This window comes from Gobio gobio (assembly GCF_949357685.1).
Source record: "Gobio gobio genome assembly, chromosome: 7".
Classification (NCBI taxonomy): domain Eukaryota; kingdom Metazoa; phylum Chordata; class Actinopteri; order Cypriniformes; family Gobionidae; genus Gobio; species Gobio gobio.
The window spans coordinates 24,523,680-24,550,718 of record NC_137103.1 but is presented as its reverse complement, the minus strand read 5'-3'; the positions used below and the strand labels follow the sequence as shown (position 1 = coordinate 24,550,718).

Sequence of the window (27,039 nt, the reverse complement as noted above, 5' to 3'; positions counted from 1 at the left end):
AAATGGTTCATTTATGGCATCGATGCAAATACCCCCTTTTGGAACCTTTATTTTGAAGAGCGTTGGGTATTTCACACACTCTTAAGAGACTAAACATGTTTACTTGCCATTAGTTTTGAAAAATAATCAAATTTCCACTATTCTAAATATTAATGTATTTATATCTAATTTACTGTTTCTTATTACAATAAACGTATATTTGAAAGAAAAACAAGAAAATAAGAAAAATACTGTTGTTTCAAAGGGTTCATATAAAATATATGTATTTAAGGTTTCACATCTTTTTGTAAAACTGTGAAATATTTATGAAATCATCAAAACTCAAGCAAAGTCAGACATTATCTTGGATGTCCTTTTTCTATATTCTTCTATATCTATATTCTTCTGGTGAGTTTTAGGTTTGTAAGTAATTGTGCATTTATTTTCTGTGTCACAATCTTATGTCCTCACACAGTTAAGATAATTTCCCTCAATTTAAGTTAAGAACTACAAAGCAAATTGGCTATGACATGCAATACATGTGTGATTAAACCGAATATAGTTTTAAATCTAATATTGAATATTATTGAATAATATTAAATAATTTATAAAAAAAAAAAACATTTGTCAACATTTGGGCTGTCAACACCATTTGTTTTTCTGACTGTGGTGAGAATTCAGTAGATAAGCTGAAAATCAGTTCCATCCATTATTGTCAGTTCATTCTGGAAAAAAAGAAAAAATATATACATATATAAACACAAACTACATCAGTCAATATTATTATTGCTTGCAGTAAAATCATGCTGTATCATTGATAGGCCTACATGAGAATCATGTTATTTTAAGTATCGGCTCTCCATACGATATTGTGATTTTATATCTTTGAGAACTTCCTAACACAAAAAGACCAGTCTGACAATGATAACAAAAGTTAGCAAATTCACTACACTAGGCTACAACAAAAAGGAACTGGTGCTAACTGTGTTGCATTTATTTATTTGTTTGTATATTATTATTATTACTATTATTATTAGTGCATTTATTTTTTGCTACATTAGTGTTACCTATGCATTCATGTAAAAAAACATGATGTTCTTAAATGGACTGATATAATAATGATAACATAATATGAGCATTAGCCTATTTAAATTCAATTAAAATATATCGAGTACATTTCGTGACAAATTAACAAATCTGTCAATTTAATATTATAGTTTCAGTATGTTTCTGGGCAATAAGTTATTGAACGATGGATTTTTATAATTTATAATGTAACTGGCTAAACCATGTTATTGACTTTTAATAATGACTTTTATTAGTGCCCTACGGTCAACGGAAACGGAAGTTGGTCCTTCAGATAATAGACACGGATATCTCCACACTTTAGTTCCTACAGGAAACGTACAGTGTCGCCTGATTAAAAACTGATTATTTCGCTCAGAAAGTTGTACTATTCGCGTTCGCGTCATTATTTTAAATAATTTTTAAAAAGTAAATGTGATTTCATTGATTTAGTGTAACTTTGGATCACGAAAGTCCACAAAATTGGAATGCTTTCAAGGTTTTATTTTCTTGGATAGTGTTGACAATGATGTGCTTCTCATAATTATTATTTTCCCCCTTTATGCTATGACTACACAATAACATAATGCACATGTAAGAACCACTGTCAGCCGGACTGTAGAACTGCTGCTTCTTCTGTCGCTCCAGCCATCACAGAAAGCAGACATGGCTCATGATTTCCTCCCAGGTATGGAGAGCTCTGCTATCTCTGTCTTGAAGAGAGCTGTGGAGCTTGATAACAGCTCACGCTTACAGGAGGCTCTGGTGTGCTACCAGGAAGGGATTCAGCTCCTGTTGGATGTACTGAGAGGTATGACAACATTTTGAAAAGGGTAAATGTGCTCTTTTGCTGATGGATTTAAATGGTAGTCTGAATATAATCACTGTTTTCCTAGCTGTTAAAGATGACTCAAAGAAGGTCCACTACAGAGAGAAGATCAAGGGCTACATGAACCGAGCAGAACAGATCAAAGACCATGTGAACAAATTGAAAGAAGGTAAAGAAAGTGGTTAAACCAGGGGTTTTAAACTGGGGCCACGGGCCGCAATGGACTGCTAGTGTAGGGTCAGTGTTACTTTTAAAAGTAATACATTATAATATTGCATGGGGACATGAGAGGTGTCAGTTAATAAATTGGAAAACAAAGTAACTTGATTTACTTATTTGAAAAAGTAACTATATGTAAAAAAAAAAAAGTTTGGTCTGTGGCCTCTAAATGATGCAAAACCCTTGGTTTACTTAACCTTTACTATTCACATTGGCTGTTAATTTTTCTCATTGTTATCTGTCAGAGGGTAAATACCATGAGCAGATAAAGATAGCTGACAGCTCCACTGGTTTCAGCTATGAATCCCTCTTTAAACCGTACATCAGAGACGGGCTGACAGAAGTCTGGGTGGAGGACCCCTATGTACGGCATGTCCATCAGGTAGAGACTACAGTGGCGCTCGCGCTCCTAGATTCAGGAGTTCATAAAATGCTGAGATGCAAAGGAACTGTATTACAGAGTGAAACACATTACACATGTTTTGCTTTGCAGTTGTATAATTTTCTTCGTTTCTGTGAAATGCTGCTGAAATGTCCATGTGAAGTAAAGACGATTCACCTTCTGACCTCACAGGAAGAGGTAAAGTTTTATCATTTCGTACATAAGTGGCATAAGTTATGATACTGTAGATTGGCTTAATCATGTGGTTTTCCAGGACGGCTCCGCTCCGCAAACCAATGCCCTGGCAGAAATAAAGCAGTCGCTTCGGAGTCAAAATATCTCTCTGGACATTCAGTACTCCTCTACTATTCACGACAGGGAGATCAGGTACATCAGTTTCTGTATGTTACAGTAAACACACTGGGGCATAATATCATATTAAACCATAAATTGTATATATTCATTTTTGTTTCCTCAGGTTTAATAATGGTTGGATAATTAAGATCGGCAGGGGACTCGATTATTTCAAAAAACCAAAGGTATCTAATATAATCATTTAGCATTTATAGCTGTCAAATGTTATCTATTTGTGAGTGTTTGCATAAGAGATATATAAAAATATAAGAATGTTCTCTTTTTTTAAGGGTCGCTTCTCTCTAGGATACTGTGATTATGATTTGAGAGAGTGTCATGAGACCACCGTGGACGTTTTTCATACTAAACACACTAAGAAGACTTCATCTTAAAAAGCTTGCCTTAGAAGCTTCTCCACTGTCTGGCATATTTATGGGACTTTGTTTCAAATGCAGTCATCACACACCTGCCTGGACGACGGGAAATTGTGCCTTTCGATCCCATTATCTTTGTCTTTGCTTGTATTGTCTTTTTTATAATGTGCTGATAATTGCAGGGGAATATGCAGAGGCTTCATTGCTTCTATTCGGCTGTTTTTAAACATTTTACATACTGATATTATTGGTTCATTATCTGGTCTGCCTCTTTATTTATGGTTAAAAACCGAGGTGCAGTTGTAAATAAGTTAGTAATGTGTAAAATATTTTAGTCGCCAGTATGTGCCATTAATTAAAAATGTTTTGTAAGGATATTGTTTTAATTGCTATGCTGATTTCGATTAAATATATATTCTGTACAACATCAGCGCCATCCTGTGTTCACTGGATGAACTTTCAGTCAGACTATAAAAGGGAATGATTTGCGTTATATTACACATTGTGTTCAACGTCACGCATCGCTTGATATGACGGTGTTTTGCTCCAGCGTCTCAGTTCAAGAGCGAGTGAAGAGATCACATCAACTTCACTTTCTCAATGATTTACACCAGCATGTGAGTATGCGCGATTACATTTATTTATATTAAGTTTTAGGACAGTCATAATGGCAGTTGTCGTGTTCATTATGATTTGAGATATTGTTATAGTGGTTATGGTAAGGTTTGTTTTGTTTTTTTAATTAAAACGTACCAATCCAATATTGGGACGTGTACACTCATTTAAAAATAATAATAATAATGAATACATAATACAAATGTTTATGGGTTTTTGAATATGTTTATATGAAGTAATATTTATATGGGGCATTCAAACTGTAATTGCTGTTTGTGAAGGGATAAAGACTGTTGTTGACTGATGACGCGGTGTGATACCAATAACTATATCAAAAGCAGACGGCGTTGAGTTGTTGTATTTGTTTGCTTGGATAATTTTTGTGTGAGATATGCTTCTTTTGATTGTCATATTAGAAACCAGATAAAATGAAACGCGTGAATTCTCTGCAGGAGGAGATTAAATCTATAATCGCCCTTAATCTCGACTCGATATGTGCTCCTCATCTCAGTTCATGAAAAATATAGAACATTGTCTCTAAATAACACTATTCATCATCTCTCAAGGGAACAGACTGGAGTCATGATAATCATGATGGGTGAATCTCATGAAACACATCCTGGACATATTAAGATTTTTTTGTTAATTTTAATTATGACTATTCTCATGAGAATCAAGCCTGTAATGTTGTAACACACACACACACACGTTTTTTTTTTTTGTATTTTAGTAATTCATTTAGAAGTGTTTATAAAAATGTATTATGTAAACAATTTTTATTAAACACCTGATTTTTTTTATGGGGACTTTTCTTGAAAAAAAATATTATTTCTTATGATTTTGAAGTTAAATTTATTAACTTTTTTTTTTGAGATTCATCCTGATGATAATGATTTGCATCTGTAAATAATATTATAGATATGAAAAAAAAAACTTAAATTTTTTTATATTATTGGGGAGAATCTTGTTTGACTCCAATTTATATTTTTTAAAGTGAACTTTTGTAGACATAAAGTTGTTATTTCACAGAATAAAATGAATGTTGAAGTGAAAATTAAAATCTAAACAATATAGCAATCTGAAATTCTAACTGTTAACAAAATAGAAAACCAATATTTTGACCAACAATACAATAACATAATTTATAAATAATAAATTAGAAATTAAAATGAGAAAATATTTAAAAACACATGAAAACTTGCCCTGACATTCATGAAAAATAGCCTAAAATCTCACTCCAGACTCTTGTCAGAATGTATGCCAGTGTGTTTTCATTGAGTTCACTTACCCAACTGCATACTTATCCAACCCAATTATATATATATATATATATATATATATATATATATATATATATATATATATATATATATATACTTAACAATGTGTAGTGTGCAATGTGGTTCGATTATACAATATGTACAAAGTATGTTATAATATTAATGTAGAATATTTTTTGTGGCATAGACCATCCTGCTGCTTAAAGGGTTAGTTCACCCAAAAATGAAAATTCTGTCATTAATTACTTACCCTCATGTCGTTCGACACCCGTAAGACCTCCGTTGATCTTCGGAACACAAATTAAGATATTTTGGTTGAAATCTGATGACTCTGAAAGGCCTCCATTGGCACAATGCACGGTTCACTCTCAAGACCCTTAAAAGGTACTAAAGACGTCGTTACAAAGTCCATCTCACTACAGTGGTTCTACAATAACTTTATGAATCGGCGAGAATAGTTTTTGTGCGCAAAAAAACCCTAAATAACGACTTATATAGTGATGACGATTTCAAAACACGGAATCATGAAGCTTCGAAGCGTTATGAATCAGTGAGTCGAATCAGCAGTTTGGATCGCCAAATTTCAGCAGTTTGGGTCGCCAAATTTCAGTAGTTTGGCGGTTTGACACGCGATCCGAATCATGATTCGACTCACTGATTCATAACGCTTCGAAGCTTCATGATTCCGTGAGAGTGAACCGTGCATTGTGCCAATGGAGGCCTTTCAGAACCATCAGATTTCAACTAAAATATCTTCATTTGTGTTCCGAAGATGAACGGAGGTCTTACGGGTGTCGAACGACATGAGGGTAAGTAATTAATGAGAGAATTTTCATTTTTGGGTGAACTAACCCTTTAAGAGGAAATGATAAGTAAAATATTAAATAAAAATCTGAATATTACAAATGCATACAGGCAATAAATATCTGAAACAATTAGCTTGCAACAGTAATATATTTCCTTGTCCTGCAAGGAAATTCTCACTTCAGCAGTAGTAAAATGTTCATTGGAAAATTTGGTTTACAGAAAAATGAGAAAAATGTGCTGATTACTTTTGCACCCCCCTCAATATGCATGTCTGAATATAAAAATGTAAATTGACAGATGGATTGTATTCTAAGGCCAGACGCGTAATGTAGGCTGGCTGAAAGTCACCCAGATGCTGAGCTGACTTTTGTCCAGTAGGAGGAAAGGAGAGGGATTTGTGGCCAACTCTGGATCCTGACACAGATTTATGCCTGTATCTGGGGCAAAGCTGCTCTGTGCTTTGTGGAGTGCTGGATACAAAACGTTCAATCCTCGGAGATTATGGGTAGTTAATTGAGAGAGTCACATTTTTAGGGTTAAAAAGTCAATGATGGAGATGTACATGTGCATGATCACAATGCACGGAGTCCTTTATTTTGTCAGCCAGTTGTCTGTCATTTCTTTCTCACCTTTTAATCGTTTCAAATAGGCTGTAGCCTACTTTCACAGTTACTTATAGTAACACAGGAGGGAGTTGAGAGCTCCTGTCATTGTCTACACAGTCTGCACAGAAGGAAACGAAGCACATCGTTAACTCCACCATATCACCTAACTGTACAATTTTAAACATTCTTATGATCTCAGCATTACAGATTAGCACCGTCTGTTTATTTATTTCTTGTCATACACAACAATACTGATAATTACAGTCAGATGCTGATTTATTAAAGCAGTGGTTCTCAACTCACTACTCTACCCTATATAAATATTAATAATACATTGCAACAAACTGTATAGTTAGGACAGCAAAATAGACTTATCACATTTTTTAAAAGGAAGGTTATAATGCTTTCCATATCTAATTGCTGACGTCAAATTCGTCTGTCACAAGTAATATGGCTAATACTAGTACAATATTTTCCCCCATATTTGTTCCATGTATTGCATTTACACTACCATTCAAAACTTGGGGGTTGGTAAGAATTTTTTTTAAATGTTTTTGAAAAAAGGCTGTTATTCAAGGCTGCATTTATTTGATCAAAATACAGTTAAAACTGTACATTTGTGAAATACTATTTCGATCCAAAATAACTGTTTTCTCTTATAATACATTTTGAACTGTAATTTATTTCTGGGATGGCAAAGCTGAATTTTCAACATCATTACTCCAGTCTTCAGTGTCACATGATCCTTCAGAAATCATTCTAACATGCTGATTTGCTGCTCAAGAAACATTTATTATTATCAATGTTGAAAACGTAATATTTTTGTGGAAACAGCGATATAGTTCCTTAGGATTCTGTTCAAAAGAACTTCATTTATTTGAATCTTTTGTAACATTATGCATGTTTTTACTGTCACTTTTTGCTTCATTTAATGTGTCCATGTATAATAGGATGTATTTCTTAAAATAAACTTACTGACCTCATACATTTGAATTGTAGTGTATATACCGTATACAAAATACCATATTATCAATTCTTGCCACATTTAAATAGCAACCTTTAAGTCGAACATGACAGTGTTGAATTGATTTGCATACAAAAACGTAACTACTCTGACGTGTTGATGCAAATTACACAGACGACAGTTGTTCGTTGTCTTGGTGATATTTTCAATAATCTCTTATACAAATCATTTACAAACACAAGAGGTATATAAATCAGACGTGATGCCCTGGCTACCTGCTGTAGGCCTAACTCACTCTGTTAATGTGCATTTTGGGCCAAATAGCTTCCTTATGCTTATTCTATCAACATATACACACATTCTCTTGCTGGTCGAGTGCTTGTGTTGTATTGACTGATGCCTCTGCATTTGGCCAGCAGCAGTACACTCTCTGTGCTCCAAAAGCTGTTTAGTGTTTAGTAAAGAGCTTACGCGTGCAGGAAAAGCGTGTATTAGAAATGTAACAGAGTTTGACAGTCAGTGTGTGTCCAACTCCTCACTACCAAACATCAATGTGGCTTTTTGTCAGAGCCTGCTTTTCCTTTACCTCTTCCTTGCTTTCTCTTTTGCCAGTACCTATCTGGATTTTGCCCTTTCTCCGGTCTGTTTTCCAGTTCCTCCATCTCTCTGCATGTTTGTGACTGAGGAAGAACTGCCATGGTTCATTGGATGTAAGGACATGTGTTTCTTTTAAAAACGAGAACAAAAGCTAAATAACGGAAAAGAGGAAAAAGAAGGATTTTCACTGTCAAAGTAAGTCTTTTTTCTTGCTTAATATTATTTGAAGTGCTTTGTTTTCCAGGGTAATTAATTACAGTATATCATCGTTCACATCTAATTAATAATTTACACTGTATATAATATTAATTACTTAAACAGTAAAGCCAATCATTAGTATTAATGTACACTAAGCTTGGGGTCAGTAAGATTTTGAAGAAAAAGAAAGTTCTTATTTTATTGCACTTTATTTTACAGTGCATGCACTTACGTGTACTTAGTACTGGGTAATATAAGGTAACTCAAATTTAATTCAATTCACATTTATTTGTATAGCGCTTTTCACAATACATCACAAAGCAGCTTTACAGAAAATTAATGTGTCTACATTACAATTTAGAGTGATCTTTTATCAGGGTGACTGTGTCCAAGTTATGTATTTCAGAAATGTACATATACAAATCACGCAGTTAGCTAACAATGTATTCATTTAAACAATGTGTGAATTTAAGGCAGAAACAATGAACTCACTGAAGTAAATAATACATGTTGTAACATGATTAGGATATAAAGAAAAATGTAGCATTGTTAAAGCACGGTTAAAGGAACACGCCGACTTTTTGGGACTTATTCACCGTATCCCCCAGAGTTAGATAAGTCCATACATACCATTCTCATCTCCGTGCGGCCATAACTCTGTCTGACGCACCCACCGCTAGCCTAGCTTAGCACAAAGACTGGAGGTAAACAGCTCCAGCTAGCCTACAGCTCAATAAGTGACAAAATAACGCTAACATTTTCCTATTTACATGTTGTGATGTGTGTAGTTACATCGTGTACTAAGACAGACGGAAAATGAAAAGTTGCGATTTTCTAGACCGATATGGCTAGGAACTATACTCTCATCCCTGCTTAATAATCAAGGAACTTTGTGCTGTACCATGGGTGCAGCGGTGCAATGATATTACACAGCGCCTGAAAATAGGTTAACTTCCGTCAACATAACCAACGTGACAACCTGCTTGCACAGAGAGCGTGCTGGGGACTATTTTCAAGGGTTGCGTAATATCATTGCTCCGCTGCACTCATGGTATGATCGCTACTTTTCATTTTCCATCGGTCTTAGTACACGATGTAACTATACAAATCACAACATGTAAATAGGAAAATATGTGGGTTTTTTTGTCACTTATTGAGCATGGGGAACAGGACTGTAAAATAAAATGCTACCTAATATTTTTATTCCGCAAGGATGCATTAAATTGATCAAAAGTGACAGTAAAGTGTGCCTTGTGGACTTTCTATTCATCAAAGAATTCATCAAAGTTTTCAACATTGATAATAAGAAATGTTTCTAAAGCACCAAATAATCAAATCAATGATTTCTGAAGGATCATGTGACACTGAAGACTGGAGTAATGATGCTGAAAATTCAGCTTTGCCATCCCAGGAATAAATTATAGTTTAAATTATAATAGAAAACAGTTACAGTATTTTAAATCGTATTAATATTTAATTTTTAATCAATTGAATACAGAGTTGGTGAGCATAAAAATCTTACCCCAGACTTTTGAACGAAGAAGACTTTTGACTTTTGGCCACTATTTTTCTGCACAGTGTGTGTTTATTTGTCATGCCAGAAGTTTAAGATTATTCTGTAGTTGTAGGATTAGTACTCAGTGAAACTTTACAGTGATCGCTATGCAATGTCATCCAGCCCAAAGATTATCCTCATATTCCATGTGATCTGTGTCTGATGCTACTGTAGGTATATCAGCCTTTTTTGACATAGGCAGTGAATGCTTCCACTAAGGAAAAATGGCACATGTTGACAAGCTGTTACCTGCTGATTATGTATTCATCATTTCTTTTATCCACTGCAAAGTGTGCATTAGGGTTTTTATTCACCCCCCAAAGTTTTTAAAGAAAATCCCTTAACCACACAATAATTCAATCTATATACCCAAACATGAAGACTTATTTTATTTAGATTTATTTGATTGCATACTGAGTTTATTTCACAATAGACAGCAGATGTCTTTATAAGGTAAGGACTCGATGGACTTTGCATGTTTTTTTTTCTGTTAGTGCATATCTGCATTATCAAGGCATGGTCAGTGATAAGAAAGGTTTGTTGTCATAATAAAGGATACAGACGGCCATAAGATTGAACTAAGTGTGACGCACATTGTCCAGAATAAGGACGTGACCGTCTCACACATTTCACTTAATTTCAATGTGAACAAGACAATTGATTCCTGGAAGAATTCAGAGGGGTTTGATATTAAGTGACACATGGTTTTGTACAGTAGCACAGTTTCTAAATAAAAATGACTGTGACAATGAGAAAAGATTACCACTAATCAGCTTTTAATAATATGCTTTATGGGATTCAGATCTTTAGTGTCACATGATCCTTTAGAATCTATTCTAATATGCTGATTTGCTGCTGAAAAAACATTATTATCTATATTAAAAACAGTTGTGCTGCTTCATATTTTTGTGGAAACTGTGTTACATGATTTCAGGATATTTTGATCAATAGAAAGTTCAAAAGAAAATGATTTTTTAAAAATAGAAATGGTCTGTAACATTATAAATGTCTTTACTGTACTTTTGATCAATTTAATGAATCCTTGCTGTATTATTAATTTCTTTAATAAAAATCTTAATGATCTCAAACGTTTGAACAGTAGTATGTTTGTAACATACATAATTGTCGGTTGTGCAGATGAAGGCACCCGTCTGGTCACATGGAAAATATGACTACAAAAGGAACCTTTGGTCTCTGTTGGATTGGGAAAAGCATTCTCTTATCAGATACAAATCACAAGCAGAGAGAATTTAACCTTGTTTCCATATCATAGATATAACATACTGTACCTCAAGTATTTCACATGACAATATACTCTTCTCATTTGAAGAACAGCTCTCATAGTTTGTTGTGAGTTTAAGAATAACAATTAACAGTTAATAATATTAAACAATAATTTTCTATACTTTTACTAATAGAACATTTCCACTGACGTTTTTCCCAACCCCACCTGTATTTCTGTTTTACTCCTCATTCTATCTTGTCTGATTTCTGTGCAACTGTCCTCATTAACAGCTGTAACCGGTGAAGATGAATGTTCTGGAGGCTTCAGGAGACCCAGAGGGAGAAGGCAGTGACGACTTAACAGGTCAGAAGTTTTTCAATAAGGCTCAATGCTGTTATCAGTATAGGCAGTTCTAAAAAAAAGTATATGTTTGTCTCTTTTATTTCACTGTCGGTTTACTGTAATATAGAAATCCATTTAAAGGCATGATATGTTTAATGTTTAGGAAGGAAGAAGTCTAGGTTAAAGTCTTTTAAGTCACGCCTGTTCGGGAAGATAAGGAGGAAAGAGGACGACGGTGGCATGAAGCAGAGTCAGTCAGAAAGTGACATCACATGGGGTATGGAAGATTCAGAGTAAGTTTTCACATTGATTGTCAGCATTGGATGAAAATTTTGGTTAGTTTAAAACCAGTTAAAGCTCAGGATGATTTGATGCTCCTTTGTGTGCTTATTTTATTGAATGTGCTTTTGTAGTGTGCTTAATCTTAAAAGTGTGCTTGCATATAATAGGATATTAATGAAATGGAAGGACACTTAAGTGTACTTAAAGGGATAGTTCACGTACTTACTGTTATGTTGTTCCAAACCTGTATTAGTGTCTTTCTTCTGTTGAACACAAAAGAAGATATTTTAAAGAATGTTGGTAATCAAATAGTTGACGGCAGCCAGCTTCCATAGTAGTGTATAGTAGTTTGTGTGTGTTCAACAGAAGAAAGAAACTCATACAGGTTTGGAAAAACTTGAGGGTGAGTAAGAGATGACACCATTTTCATTTTTGGGTGAACTATCCCTTTAAAGAGAGTTGACTGTTTCTTTACACACTTAAGTACACTATTAATAAGTTTAACTTTAAAGTACATTTTGAATCATATTTTAATACTCTTTTGATGTGCTTTAAAGAAGTACATTTATTTTGATGTTTACTGACATGCTAACGCACATGTGATGTACTTAATATTAATTTAAACTGTAGTGTTTTATTTGATATTACAATCAAAGGTAATGTATTTTGAATGCACTAAATTGCATCATTCATCATTACAAATGTATTTAAATAAATTACATACAAGTTTCAATAGAATGACATTGTAACAAAGTTCAAATAGCAAGGAGGAAGAAGACAAGGGTCGGCGTAACTGGAACTCGTGCTTTTATTCAGAACTCTCTTTGTGCGCTCACAGCGCGCTCAATAACTCAGAACTATATAACTTGTTTCCAACAATCTGTTCTCTCAGCTTTCTAGCTCCCAGTGTCCGCACGAGTTCCCACACGAGTTCCCAGTCAGTCTCTCTCTCTCCTCCATTGATGATTTCCCTCTGGTTTTATACCGTCTCTCCACGCCAATCACTGTAATCAAACCCAGGTGTTCATCATTTGAACTTGACCTACTTACTCACCGCCACTCTCCCTCGCTAAACCACGCCCCCTCTGCCACAGACATTAAAGTATATTTTAGTTTACTATAAATGCTTGTTGGTACATTCGGCAGTACACCCTAACCATATTTCAAAGACAATAGTAATTATGTAAAAAAGTAGCCTACCTACTTTAGTGGTTCAGCTATAATTGCATTTAATATAAATTTAAATTATGATACATTTTCATTTAATTGCAATTAACATGAAATTAAGTGTCCAAAATTTTTTACAATCAGTTCCTATTAAACATTCAGTTCCTATTCAGTTCTATTTCTTTAGAGTATATTATTTTCTCGAAAGGTACTCTTTTTAATAGCATGGTAAAGTGTACTTTTTTTCTTCTTCTTTGCTTCTTACATTTTCTTCAAAGTTGCTCCATGGGATCCCGGGCATTTTCACATGACAGCATTTTTCAGGCAGAGCACAGTCATTCGGACACTGAACCGCTAAGAATTCTGTCTCAAGAGAACATTCATGGCAAAATTCAAGCTCTTCAGGTGAGTACACACAAAACTCACACAACTCGGTATCATTTGTTCTAAAAACACATTTGTTCTAGCGTAAAGGGGACATATGCCCCTTTTTACAAGATGTAAAATAAGGCTCTGATGTCCCTAGAAGTGTGTAGGTCAAGTTTTAGCTCAAAATACAATTTCGAACCGGACTCGGACAATAATGCCTACAGAGAACTGAGAACAGGTATAGTTTGGTTTAATTCTGGTTTTAACTTATGTTGCCATCTAGCTTTTATCTACTATTAGTAGAATCATGTTGTAGCAGATGCATCCGAATGATGGCCAAAACATTACTGATGAGTTTTATTAGGTTTATTGTTCATCAACCAAAAGATAAAGCATCTGTTTTCATTCCAGAAAATCACTGTAAGAGCTGAATAAAGCAGTACAAGAAGAGCGCATTAAAGTCTTATCCATAAACACTCTCTCTCCCTTGCATTATCATTAGCACATACAGCGAATTACACAAAAACACTCCTTACAACTAACAGTAAACAAATATATACAGACCTTATGCCTTTTCAGGGGGTGTTTAATTAACTGGTAAAATGTATGTCCATAAAACAACTCCGATAAACTGTAATAAAGTGCACGCTCTCCCTTTCATTACTGCCGTGCGTGACCAGTGTCGCTCCGGAGACTATAAGATATATCACGAACAGTTGGCACTGATCCGCCCTTGAGCTTTAACTTTTTAGCAAAACCGGCCTTGAATTGTCCCTTGTTCAGGCAATGCACCTGAATTGCTTACAAGACATTGTTGTCGCTAAAGCTGCTTGAGCGCGGAGAAAATAGGAATAGCGTACAACTTACTGAGGGCGGAAACTAACTATGCTAATACAGAACAGTCTGTCAGTGCTGTGGGTGCAAACGTGCAGATTAAGGGGCAGTAATATTATAATAGATCCCCTTCCTACGTCAGAAGGGAAGAGAAATCTAAGCAGTTCTTTTTTTCACATGCTTGTAGAAAAAGGCTTACCAAAACAAAGTTACTGGGTTGTCCTTTTGCACGTTTTCTGAGTTGGTAGATGCACCGGGGACCCGATTATAGCACTTAAACACAGAAAAAGTCAGATTTTCATGATATGTCCCCTTGAAGTATTGCACACTTTATAAACAGACATCAATGTGATTGACAAATGTGTTTCAAACTGTTTTTATTAAGACAATGAAATTGAAAGGTCTTTTTTTCCCACCCGGTTGATCAGATTAAACTTCAGCAGCAGAAGATGCATCTAGGTCCTCCCTCCGTTCTGTTGCCCATTAAGCGTTGTGAAGACTTAGGTGGAAGTTCAGAAGATGACGGCTTTTCTCGTAGCCCCCCTGAAGTGTCCCGCGGTGAAGGACTATACATGAGCATATCGAAGGTGCTTGTTCTATAATATAGCAGCAGTATCTCAGTATCTTTATTGTGACGTAGTGTCTTGTAATGAATGTGTATGTATTGGTAAATCTGCACAGCTTTGGCCTTTCAGACTAAAAAATCATTGATCAGACATCTGCATGGGTTTTGTAGCTAAACCTATTATCCATTTTGTGTCTCCATTACTGCTGGAACTACCTGTTCTTGCTTAATTGTATTAATTGTGTGCTTGTCTTCACCTTCAAGGCCTTTTCACAGCCTCTCTCTCCTCGACCAATCAGCCCAGCACCTGCATCCCTTACCCCACTTGCCCCTGGCTCAGGGGTAGACTTCAGCACCCCTCCACGGTTCACTTCCCTCCTGGACAACTCTGCCGCCCGTCACCGTATGTCCCTCAAACCTAAGAACCAAAGGGCCAGTGCCAAGAACAAGAGGGTGATCACTTCAGTGTCTTTTTCATGGTCCTTTCTAAACATATTATCCATTTCTATAGAGCGCTGCAGTGATGATGTATTTTTGTAGGACAAACTTGAAAACACCACAAGCTTGTATTAAACACAAACCTTATTCAGGCTTTTAACCAAAAATCCATTGACATGACTTCAGGATGATCTCATTTCTGGGTTTTACGACTTATTCCTGCAGCACCCTAATGGTTTTGGAAAAACAGAAATTTTGATCTTTTCCATTTCCATATAACAGTTCATATTGAATAGCTTTTCCTAATGATATTTACCTATTTTTTTCCTCTCACCTTGTATTTCCTATGCAGACTGAAAGCAGAGCACGATCTGAGAGTTTGAACAATCTGGACTGTTCATTGACTATGAGGGTGGAAGAGGAAGGGCTGGCTCTTGTAAAAGAGATACCACGCGCTCGCTCTTATTCCTCTCAGGTCTTGCGCCCGGGGGAGAGGCTTTCAGCTTTACAGATCAAGAGTTTTCCAGTTTCACCTTTAATGTCTCTGCAGACTGCTGGAGATAGTAGACAAGTTTCTGCTGAACCTGAGCTTGAGAAAAAAGTCCTATCCACATCACCTCCGAGCCCTAACCTAAGAGAGATGTTTCCAGATGAGTCTCCAGTAGCCAAACCGCCAGTCCCTGTGGATCCAGTTGATAGAAAGGGAAAAGGAGAAGTAGGTGAGATGCTCAATAGCTCCAAACTTCTCAAGAACAGCCAAAGTAACCTTGTGCCAACTGTGAGACCAGATGTGAGTACCACACCAGAACTGAGTCTCGTGAAAGATGAGAAGTCTAATGCTATGCAAATACAAAACAGGATGGAAACATTGAGCAAATATAGTGTTCAGAATGAAGTAAATACAGAAGATCGTCTGGCCTCTACTCATGCTCCGGCCAACGTGATTTGTGGAGTAAATCTAAGACCATCATCTTTGAGAAGAACCGCACCAACTACAGATGAAAAACCGGAGTCCAAGACTCTTCAGCCAGTCAGCACAGCGTCGGCTGTTAGTCAGGAAGATCGCCTTCAAAAAGAATCCATAAAGCACCAGAAAACTGTGTCTGGATCATTCCACTTCAATGTCTCAGACAAGAATCAGGAGCGGCTGAGGACTGCAAGCTTCACTGGAGTAGCTAGGCAAGCTGGACCTAACGAAGAAGCTGCAGAAGCTACTAAACCTTCTTTAAATTTCAAGATAGAGCGACAGGTTAGTTCACAAGTTGAGAAAACAATTAAAGACCCATGTGCTAACTTACCACCAGCATCAAAGAAGGAAGACAAAATAGACACCGATCCAGTGATACCAACAAAAGAGGAGAGTCAGGACAACAAGATGCAGGATATTGGTGTAGAGGCTACTGAGGAAGAAGTACAAGAGGCAACAGAGGCATTTGAGGATGTGATGGAAGACATGAATGCGGGAAAAGAGAGGGAGACTACAAATGCATTTGGAGTGAAGCTTCGCTCTACCTCTCTTTCGCTAAAGTTTCGTTTGGACAAAGCTCAATCAGAAGACAAGGCAAAACGCCACAATGTTGAAGTCAGTTCGCCGACTCCACCTCTGGCCTCACAGTCTGATTCAACCAGTTACGTAGAACCTGAAGATCAACACACTGGCCCGGGGTCTATAAGACTCCATGCTAAACTCAAAAACCCTTCTCTCCAAGCCGATGAGTCCTCAACCTCAGTTCAGTTCTCCAGTTCACCACCCAAGGGTTTCTGTAGAGACAAAGAGAGAGCTGGCTTTCTCAGACATGCTGGTGAGTTTCTTTTTGTGGTTTCCCATGGTGCCTGGAGATTAATCCTCTGAATTATTTAGTTTGCAATTACGACAAATGTGAACAGATACATATCGTATGAGGATGATATTTCAGGTCATACCAGGAAACAGTCTGTGTGTGCTTGTCTGATTCAAAGCATTTAGAAAGCTTCTTCGTCCAAATGTTTATCTGTGCCCATCTGACTCTGTCTGTAATTACACTGATAGTGGTTACTCAACTGAGTAAACAAATGGCAGATTGTGCTCATACATCTCTGTTCAAGTTATACCTCTTCTGATTGAACTGACAAATTACTTTACTAATTCATTAAACCAATAAAGTCTTTATTATCTTTATTTCCTTATTAATGATTAGTCAATTTTTGTATAATTTAAAAAAAGTAGTGATAAGCAGATCAGTACAGGGAGTAGTGATACATGATTATTAGAAAAATAGGCTGGGGAATCATAAATCATTTTAGGATTCTGGTTGCTTAATGCTCCATTACAATCCATTTATTGCCCTTAACTATAAAGATTGTGGTAACATTTAATTTAGTAAATATTTTGAAAAAGGACTATTCTTACTACAATAAGTAACTGCACTGATTTACTTTTCTCTACTGTATTTTCTAATTATACGGGTAAACAAATCTTGATTCCAAATCCTAAACAAAAGTGTTTGATTTGTAGAATCAGAATATTTTGAATCATATAGACTCATAAGTTGTGTCCCAAATGACATACTATGCACTATGTACTCAACTGTCTAGTGCAAGGGTGGGCACTTCCAGTTCTGGAGGGCCACTGTCCTGCAGAGTTTAGCTCCAACCCTAATCAAACACACCTGAACCAGATAATCAATGTCTTCAGGAATACTAGAAGGCTACAGGCAGGTGAGTTTGATCAGGGTTGGAGCTAAACTTTGCAGGAAAGTGGCACTCCAGGACTGGAAGTGCCCACCCCTGGTCTAGTGTATGAATTTTATAAGGATTATTTTGTCATCTAACATCAGAGTCTGATAGTTCCTCTCCCTCCACTATTTAAGGAATTGGGATGCACCTTAGAATCTTTAGATTTGTTTGAGAGTCTTAGTAGCATGTAAACAACATCTGTGTTTCAAAGTCATACCCAATTTCACACCATGTTACCCATGTTGGTTAAATAACCTCTTTCGATGCAAATGGATGGTTAAGACTGAAATAAGCTGCATGGTATTTTGATAAATAGATATTCTTATATATTTTCAGAACCTCCTCAACCCTCATCACCAGCCAGCAAAGACACTAAGATTGTACCTTCACCTCCTAAAGAAGATACAGACTTGCCTCGAGAAGAGACTACAGCAGTGTCCTCTCAGGAGAATGCACCAACATCTACAGCTTCAGAGGTGTCCTGGATGGACATGGCCAGAGAGAAGACCAGAAGTCTACAACAGCTTTTTACCAGTAGACTGCCTGAGTTTCCTAGCTTGCAATCACGACCAACAACCTTGACCACAACACAACCACAAATGCAAACATCCACTTCACAAGCCAATCCAAGAATCATTCAGAACATTACAAGCCAGCCGACAGCTACACAACCTCCTTTGAGACCTACAGAAACAAAACAAGTGCCATCTGCACAGCCCTCTGGAAGATCCACACAATATACCACTCCAATGCAACCTCAGACTAGAGCAACAACTAGCCAAACTTCAGCAAATTCAACTCAGACAACCAGTAGCCAATCTCAAATTGAAAGTACCAGAGAAGTCCAGTTTCAATCCAAAACTAATTCAACAACAAAACCAACTCAGTCTACAGTTACATCATGTACATCAAACGTTCAGTCCACCACTCAAGCCGTACTCACGGCATGTGCACAAGCATGTGCACCACAGTCATCACCACTGCGAGCAGCATCACAGACCCCCACAAAGGCTATACTGCGTCCCACACCTCCCCCAGGTTATCCACATTTGTCTTCAAGCCCAAAGTTAACATCCCGCCTAGTCTCCCAACAGTCTGCCGATACTGTGTCAAAGGATCAGCCTCAGAATGAGGGGGGAGAGCCCACCGTAATATCAGGGAAAGCTGACAGGGCGTCTGTGCCTCAAGGCAAGGGGACCGAGCTCGAGGATGGCAGACCAGTGTGGGCAGCAGGATTAGGAAACAAGACCTCGCTGGTGCAGCGCTGGGAGACTCAAACAATTGCGGCAACCAAGGTATCATTTATTATGCAATCTCCAAACACACTTGATTTCTTCAGTCATATAAAAGCCAGAGAGATAACACTACAGTCAAAAATATATCTCTGGCTTAAACTGATTCAGTCACGGACAGTGGTACCACATGATGGAAACATGTTATGTCTACTCACATACTTCAAGTATATGAACATGATTGAATCGGGTTATTTGGGCACATTTATGTCATTTTCATCCTACATATTACTTGTTGCATACTTTAAGTGTTAGCATTTAGCTTATCTAAAATGACCTAATTTATTATATAAAAATTACAACATGCACTACTGTTCAAAGGTTTGAGAGCTTTTTTAAAATGTTTTTGCAAGAAATGTCCTATGCTCACCAAGGCTACATTTATTTGATAAAAAATACAGTAAAAATTACAATTTAAAATAGGGGTGTCCAAAGTCGGTTCTGGAGGGCCACTGTCCTGCTGAGTTTAGCTCCAACTTGCCTCAACACACCTGCCTGGAAGTTTCTAGTAAGACCTTGATTAGCTGTTTCAGGTGTGTTTAATTGGGGTTGGAGCTAAACTCTGCAGGATATTTAAGTATATTTTCAAATGTAATTCATTCCTGTGGTGGTAAATCTGAATTTTCAGCAACCATCACGCCAGTCTCCTTCAGAGATCATGTTGAAAACAGATGTGCCAACCTTTGTGGAAACTATGATACTTTTTTCTTTTCTTGATGAGTAGAAAGTTTAAAAGAACAGCATTTATTTGAAATAATCAGTAGTTATTTGAAAGTCTTTTGTAACATTATAAATGTATTTACTATCACTCTTTTATCCTTTTAATGCATCCTGGCTGAATAAAAAAAAGTACTAAGTAAAAACTTTCTAACCCTAAACCTTTGAATGGTAGTGTACATAATATACAAGTTAGGCCAGTTATCATAATACAATCAAGTTTCTGCAAATCAAAAGTCACAAAATAAGAAATTCATAATCCAGAGAGATCTGGAGACTTTAATGATTACCATGGGAGCAAAAAACAAGACATTCAACTGAAAAAAGAAACCACCTGGTGTCACTAGAGTTCATACTTCTTACTTTGACTGAAAAATCTTATCACTTAGACATTTCTCACAAAAGCCCCATGGGCGGTGTTGTATCTTACTCTTATGCTGCCTTCACGTGCTATCGGAAATTTCCTAATTCCCACTTTAGAAGTCGTGATTACGAGCTTGTTGCATTCAAGTGCTTTGTTGTCGGAGTGAACAGGAATCATGGTGGACACCAGGTTATTCATGCCTATTTATTGGGAAAATCTTATTAAAACCAACATCATATGTAGTGTCCCATGCACCGACAACCATATAAACATTCCAGATAGTCCGCTTTCTGCTGATTCTGTAATTTCAGTCAAATGCAGGCTATTTTCGCTGTGTACCAAACATACAATACGCTTCATATGATTACTCTTACATGTAAATATGTACTACATTAATGTCAAGATAAGACGACCTAGCTGTTTTGGAAAAAAAAACAATAAAACCACACCTGCCACAGCAGTAGTTCTCCCCGCCACCATGTTTAAGCTTATGACACGCCCATCTCGGGAATTGGGGTATCAAAATTATTTCTGAACTTCCCAGTGGTAAACACGACATCAGAGGGCGTTCATGTGCAATTTTTACCTAGGAAACTCGTATTTACGATAATTCCGATAGCACGTGAAGGCAGCATTAATAAAAAGAACTGCAGCAACAACAAAGCAAGGGCTGTGTCCGAAATCGCATACTCTCTAATAAGTAGGTATTTATTTGGAATAAGTAATAACTTCATGACCACTAAAAAATATGTTCCATATAGTATGAGTGTGAGAGTAATGTGAATTTACACCGGCTGTCCGAATTCGCTCACTTGTTTTCATTCACTCCTTCAAGTGAACTGTATAAGTGGACTAAAATAGGGAATAGTGATTGAGGGTATAGGGGGCAGCCTCTGAATTGGGACACAGGTCATATTTCCCTTTATCTTTCTTCCCAACTCCAAATACACCTCAGGTTTTACTACGGACCCCTAGTGGAGCAGATGAAGCCAACATAACATTAAGCCACAAAAGAATATTTCCCACTGCAAGGTATATTTTTTAAATAGCTTAATCAATTCCAGAACAACATCATAACCAACAGAACAACTGATTCAAACATATCTAAATCACCAAGGTTATCAGTGTAGAAGGTACATTAAGGTCTCTTATTCCATAACACAAAGAAATGCATATTTCTTCTTATCTTTTTTCTTCGGACCACAAAACATCTTAACACAAACACATACGATCACAGAAATAACAGTACAGAGTAGATACTTCATTTAACATCGAACATTAACACCTAAAAATGAACAACAGTGATGGTGTGCATGTGTGTAAAGTTCATGTAACAAAGTCTTGGTGGGTGTTTAATTCTGGACTGTCTTTGAGCTACCGGTGTGACAACTGCCTTTGATACCTCTGTAGGGTCATTATCTGAATGGCTTTGACCAGGACATGATGAAAGGTGTATTGTGTGTTCCACACTTTCCTGTCATCAAGGATATACGTGTCCTGTCCTTTCCCCCCAGAAGTTTGACCTGTCCTTTTTCGCATGAGTAGACATCTTCACATACACTGTCTCCAGGCCTTAACACAGATGGCTTCACTGTGCATTTGATGTCAGTGAAGGTTTTGACTTGAGACTGGCAGGCATGGACACAAGCTTGCACTGTAGCATCAGTACAAGTGGCGGGCCCAGTGGGTAGAATGTGTAAGGTTTTTCTCAGTTTGCATCCAAGGAAGAGTTCACTGGGAGAAACACCAGTGGTGGCATTTGGTGTAACATGGTAATGCAGCAAGAAATCTCTCACAGAAGTTTTCCAGGGCATACCCTCCAAGCTTGCCGTTTAAACACAATCTTTCAGGACACGGTTCATGTGCTCCACAGCCTCATTATCGTGAGGAAAGTACAGGGAGGCACAAGCATATTTGATATTCCTGTTTGCAAGGAAATCAGCGAAGGCAAGATATGTAAATTGTACCATTGTCAGTCACAATTTCCAAACGGTTGCCAAAAGGGCTGAATGCCGTGGCAAGGAAGTTAGTGACATTGCTGGCGAATGCTATTTCTGGCAACTTGCTGTAATAGTCAACTAAAGTGAGTGCATACCTGCAATAAAATGTTTTTTTTTTTTTTTTGGCTGGGTTGCCTGGGTTTAAATATCACATAATTGGGGTCGCTTCAGCCCATGGAAAAACAGCCCGCTGCAAAACCGCGGACTTGGCAACACTGTGTGCAGTTGAGTTCTGTTGACATTTGACAACTAACGTTATGCGTCGCTCCGTTGCTCTGATTGGTTGTAGGTCTATCCAATTGAGGTCTTTCCTGGTTCGGTTGAAACACGCCCCATAATCACAGCCCAACGGAGCAGTTTCAGACTCATATTCTGACTAGAATTGAGTATGACAACGTCAGGCTAGGACTTTGGGGTGGTACCAGGTAAAGTTCCAGGTAAAAATGTCCCCCTCAAAAAGTCCCTGCTCACGAGGTAGTACTTTTTCAAAGTTCAGTAACTTTTGGGGGTGGGACTTTGGCGTTGAACATGCTGATTGGTTAAGTTCTTGCAGCATTTTGATTGGTTGACTCCACACAGCATTTTTAAAAGTCTGTTGCGGTGCGTGCAGTAAGTTTGCTTGTTTGCCATTCAAATCAACAATGGAGTTTAATATGGCCGATGGACCGACAACGAGGTTCAGGCTTCATATAGCTTTTATGCAGAGGACAAAATCCAGCGGGAACTGGAAAGTCGCGCACAGTCCTACATCACCGCTAATCTTCATGGTACTTTAGACCGTGATGGAAACGCAGACAGCAACAGGTCTGGGGGGAAAAAAGTTCCTGGGACAAATTGTTCTGGGTAATTTCGGTGTAAACGGGGCTAATGACAGAGCACATGGTTCAGCAGAAAGTAATGCCACCATGCAGGTTTGTTGGTAGCATCAGCATCCTCACAGGTGGGTAAGGGTAGGCGTGAGAGGCAGTCTGCTGTGACATTTTCAGATCCTGGTGTGTACAACCCTTCATAGTTGAAGCAGAGCAGGTGTGCGGACCATCTTGTGATGCACGGCCCACACCTTTAAACCATACCTTGGTCCGTATGAAGGGTGAACACGGCAATCTGTGATCCAGCATTACAGGTTACTAAAGTATGTTAGTGCCAAAGATTGCCAGAGCTGGGCTGTTGACAATTAACTAATTGTAGTTCCCATCTACATCAAGCATGTGCATAACTTCAGAAACCTCAACCTCAGGGATATCAAGTGCTTGCACTTTCTTCTCTGAGCAGAAAACCTTTGCAAAATGACCCACTTTACCACAGTTCTTGCATTTTGCTTTAGCGACAGGGTAATTTGGAGCATTGGCAAAGTAAGAGTTAGACCCACAACGCAAGCAACTACAATTGGATTGCAGTAGACAGAGATTGTGTTTTACTCGTTGATTTTCTGTGGTATTTCCGATTACATCGTAGCACACCGCACTGAGCAGGTTTAAGCTTGTGCACTGCTGCAGTATCTAACATGTGGAGATGGTGGGCTAGTGGGTTAAACTGAAACTGAACTGATATGCAGAAGGTTGCTGGTTCAATCCCAGCAGTCGCCACCAGTGTGTCCTTGAGCAAGGCACTTTACTCCACGTTGCTCCAGGGGGATTGTCCCTGTAATACGGGTACTGTAAGTCGCTTTGGATAAAAGGGTCTGCCAAATGCATAAATGTAAATGTAAATGTAACATTTGTGCATGCCCCACAGCGATCTCTGTATGGCCGGCTAACAGCATTGCGTTCTTCACTGTTAACTGTGATAGTTGCTCGCAAATGCGTGCTGAGGATGCTTTCTCCACTTATTGATCCCGTATCATCTCATCCGTACGATCGCTGAAGTCACATTGCACATTGAGTTTGCATAAAGCAGCAACAAAATCCTTTACTGGCCATTGAGTGCATTGTCTGAATTGGTGGCGTCAACATTTGTACCAGACTGAAAATGTTCCTCTAATGCTTTGAAAGATCTCCAGTAGCATAGATGGCGAAAAGATCATTTTCAAACATCTTCCGCCAAGTATGAACCGGTACCAAGGGCTGACCCGGGCATGGCAAAAACAAAGCAGGCATCATCATCGCCAAAATGTTGCGTCTTACTCTTATGCTAGAAACTAATAAAAAGAACTGCATCAACAACAATGCATGTTCTCTTCATACTTCCCTTTAACCTTCTTCCCAACTCACAGCTCAGGTTTTACTATCAACCCCTAGTGGCCAGAGCTGATTAAGATAACATAACAGACATTTGAGCTTTAATTATTAATATAAAATGAAAGGATTTGCAATATCTGGGGCTGTTGTGTATATCCTGTTTGTGGTGTTTTGTTTTGTGAATAATTTAAGATGTCCTTTTTTACTTATTTCGATAGACAGGTGAGCAGAAAGCCACATCAGAGTCCCGAAGCACATCTCAATCAACAGTTCCTCTCAGACCGATCTCAAAAGTCTCAGGTACAAGCACAGGATTCGACCCAAGTGTATCAATGCGTAAGTGTGAGATACAATATGAGTTTTACATGATCTCTACAATTCAGTCATATGCTTATACTTGGTGTTGATGTTTCTAGAAGCATCAGTCTCTTCTGTTCCAATGAGGTCAACGGATAGAGAGGATAAATGGCAGAAACCAGTGCCACCATCACCTTCATCATCACCATCATCATCTCCTCTGCAGTCTGTTCGTGGCAGTGCCCAACCATCCTGGATGGAGCTGGCCAAGAGGAAATCCATGGCATGGAGTGATAAGACTATGGACTAAAAAAAAAAAACATGGAGGAAGAGTTTACAAGTGCAAGACAAAAATTCTGAGTTGGATGTGGTTGAGTCTGTGTATACTGTTGAAAATGAGAATCTGAGGACATTTTCATACTGAACTTGAATCCAAAGAATGGCGCTCAAGTTAGTGGTTTAGTGGAACTTCAGTAGATTTTGAAGTTGATGTTAAAGCAGTGTGGTCTTGATGAACCACTATTGGTTATGTATATTATTAAGGAAAACTTGAACATTCAGCAGTCATTCATCTTAATACTGTTTGCCTTCTCAAACCTTCTCTTGGGAGCTGCTTGCATTCTCTCCATGTGAAGTATGAAAGTATGCACAGCAAATAGGTACCAACACTGGTGATGAAACAAAACAAAAGGGAGAAGTATACTGTGAGCTTTAAAGCCACATTTTCTTGTAACACTGGTTAAAGGCACAATATGTAAGATTTTTGGATTAAAATATTTAAAAACCACTAGAACAATGTTATATATTTTGTTGACTTGTGTACATTATCCCAATTGTTTCCAAGAATGTTTAAATCCAGAGAAATAAGCAATTTTAACCAGGACACGGACCATGTCTGTGCATATTGCCCTCAATTTCCGCTTTTATTTTGTAGAAACCATGGAAACACCAAAGACGCTTTAATATATTATGTTTTATTATGCAGCTGAGCAACTGTTTGGAGACATTAATTGACATAAAACGAATCATTGTTATATAGCTCAACACAGTTAGTCTTATTGTTTAAATCTCGTTTTCTGGATTTACCGCGAGTACCATGTTTTACCATGTCTAATATCAATCTAGCTTACTGCAGTGTGCATCAAGTGTCTGAGGGAACGCACAGAGTAGCATTATAACATAACTTTCAACACACTCAAATGTATCTAACATGATAAAACAGTGCTGCTTTACCCCACATACGCATTTCGTACTCCACGAAATCAAGGTGCCATCAAGCGCCTTTGTTTTGAATAAGTGACCTCTAGCGGTGAAAAATTACATATTGTGCCTTTAACAGCTATTTTGTAAATGCACCACATTTTGTAAATTCACATTTGTGTATTTTGTAATGCATAGATCAGAGGTGGACAAAGACAATGAGGAAAACAGATTCAGGTTCAGATTCGAGCAAAAGTGAGTGAGATCTCAGGAATAGGGAAAGATGGTATGTTTTACCCACTCACACATGTGCAGACACATACAGAACAACTATAGAATTGTCTCCCATGTAATATGTTGCTCATTGTTTCTCAGGTTTAACACCTTGTATCATTGTTTACTTGTGAAAATGTTGTTTGAGTATTAATTGATTATTTCTTTTCCAATTACACATTTTATTTATTTCCATGAATTCCATCCAATCATTTTTATGTATTGTTGTGACATTGTATCACCTGTTAATTTTCTGACACATAGATGTGACATGTGACTGCAAAGAATAAATCAAATTACTTCGAGCTTGCTTTTGAAAATACAAACTCAACTTCTTAGGCCAATAAATTCAACTTACTAAAGAGACCCGTGATTTGTAATTTATCATACAAATAATAATAATAATAATATACATTGTTTTCAAATAATAATGAACATGGGATCTACTTTAAACAGTGTAAGACACTTTCAGGATTTTTCTGTTGTTTTTTTTTTTTTTTTATAATATCAAGTCATCACATTTGAAAAGGCAAATTACCTATGGATACCATGGTCATTTTTTGTATCGACTGAATATAATCAATACAAAAATAATGGATTTTTTTTAATTCTAAGTTATATCAATATTGACTTTTATTGGCTACTAGTTATAAAATATATTTAAAATTGTCAAATTAACACCATAATACCACATTTGGAATGACAAATTACCAAATGATGGATACCATGGTACACAGAGAAAAAGGGTGTCAAAATCGTACCTTTAGTGGTAGGCTACAACGGCTTGTCGCTGGGGCAGTACCCTTAAAAGGACACATTTGTACATTTTTTACCACAAAAAGGTTCATAGTAGGGCCTTAAGGTACGTATTTGTACTCTAAGGTACTAATATGCACCCTTTAGGAGTAAAACAGGTACAAATATGTCCTTTTAAGGGTACTGCCCCAGCGACAAGCTGT

The 27,039-nt window shown here is 37.3% G+C and overlaps 2 protein-coding genes across 3 annotated transcripts; both read left to right on the top strand.

Moving 5' to 3' along the window:
- The first annotated feature begins 1,337 nt into the window (after positions 1-1,337).
- Positions 1,338-3,819, top strand: mitd1 (MIT, microtubule interacting and transport, domain containing 1). Its single transcript, XM_079821135.1, has 7 exons — positions 1,338-1,855; positions 1,941-2,042; positions 2,338-2,474; positions 2,586-2,672; positions 2,749-2,861; positions 2,953-3,013; positions 3,119-3,819. The coding sequence occupies exons 1-7, from the start codon at positions 1,711-1,713 to the stop codon at positions 3,218-3,220; spliced, it is 747 nt and encodes a 248-aa protein (XP_079677261.1). The 5' UTR covers positions 1,338-1,710; the 3' UTR covers positions 3,221-3,819.
- On the top strand, positions 3,759-26,439 carry cracdla (cracd like a). Of its 2 annotated transcripts, none has more exons than XM_079821133.1 (11): positions 3,759-3,819; positions 8,086-8,265; positions 11,339-11,411; positions 11,554-11,683; positions 13,118-13,244; positions 14,471-14,629; positions 14,872-15,060; positions 15,398-16,847; positions 18,097-19,055; positions 24,529-24,646; positions 24,727-26,439. In XM_079821133.1, the coding sequence occupies exons 3-11, from the start codon at positions 11,354-11,356 to the stop codon at positions 24,915-24,917; spliced, it is 3,381 nt and encodes a 1,126-aa protein (XP_079677259.1). In that variant the 5' UTR covers positions 3,759-3,819; positions 8,086-8,265; positions 11,339-11,353; the 3' UTR covers positions 24,918-26,439. The 2 variants fall into 2 exon arrangements, with proteins under 2 accessions (XP_079677259.1, XP_079677260.1); XM_079821134.1 differs by having other exon boundaries at positions 24,529-24,610; positions 24,727-26,438.
- The last annotated feature ends 600 nt before the right edge of the window (positions 26,440-27,039 follow it).

Bases quoted from the DNA above. Each gene is read 5' to 3' on its own strand.
- mitd1 (XM_079821135.1), top strand. From the start codon at position 1,711: ATGGCTCATGATTTCCTCCCAGGTATGGAGAGCTCTGCTATCTCTGTC. The intron at 2,475-2,585 runs GTAGAGACTACA...TTTGCTTTGCAG, and splicing joins ATGTACGGCATGTCCATCAG to TTGTATAATTTTCTTCGTTT. The intron at 2,673-2,748 runs GTAAAGTTTTAT...GTGGTTTTCCAG, and splicing joins TTCTGACCTCACAGGAAGAG to GACGGCTCCGCTCCGCAAAC.
- cracdla (XM_079821133.1), top strand. From the start codon at position 11,354: ATGAATGTTCTGGAGGCTTCAGGAGACCCAGAGGGAGAAGGCAGTGAC. The intron at 11,412-11,553 runs GTCAGAAGTTTT...TTTAATGTTTAG, and splicing joins AGGCAGTGACGACTTAACAG to GAAGGAAGAAGTCTAGGTTA. The intron at 11,684-13,117 runs GTAAGTTTTCAC...TTTTCTTCAAAG, and splicing joins TGGGGTATGGAAGATTCAGA to TTGCTCCATGGGATCCCGGG.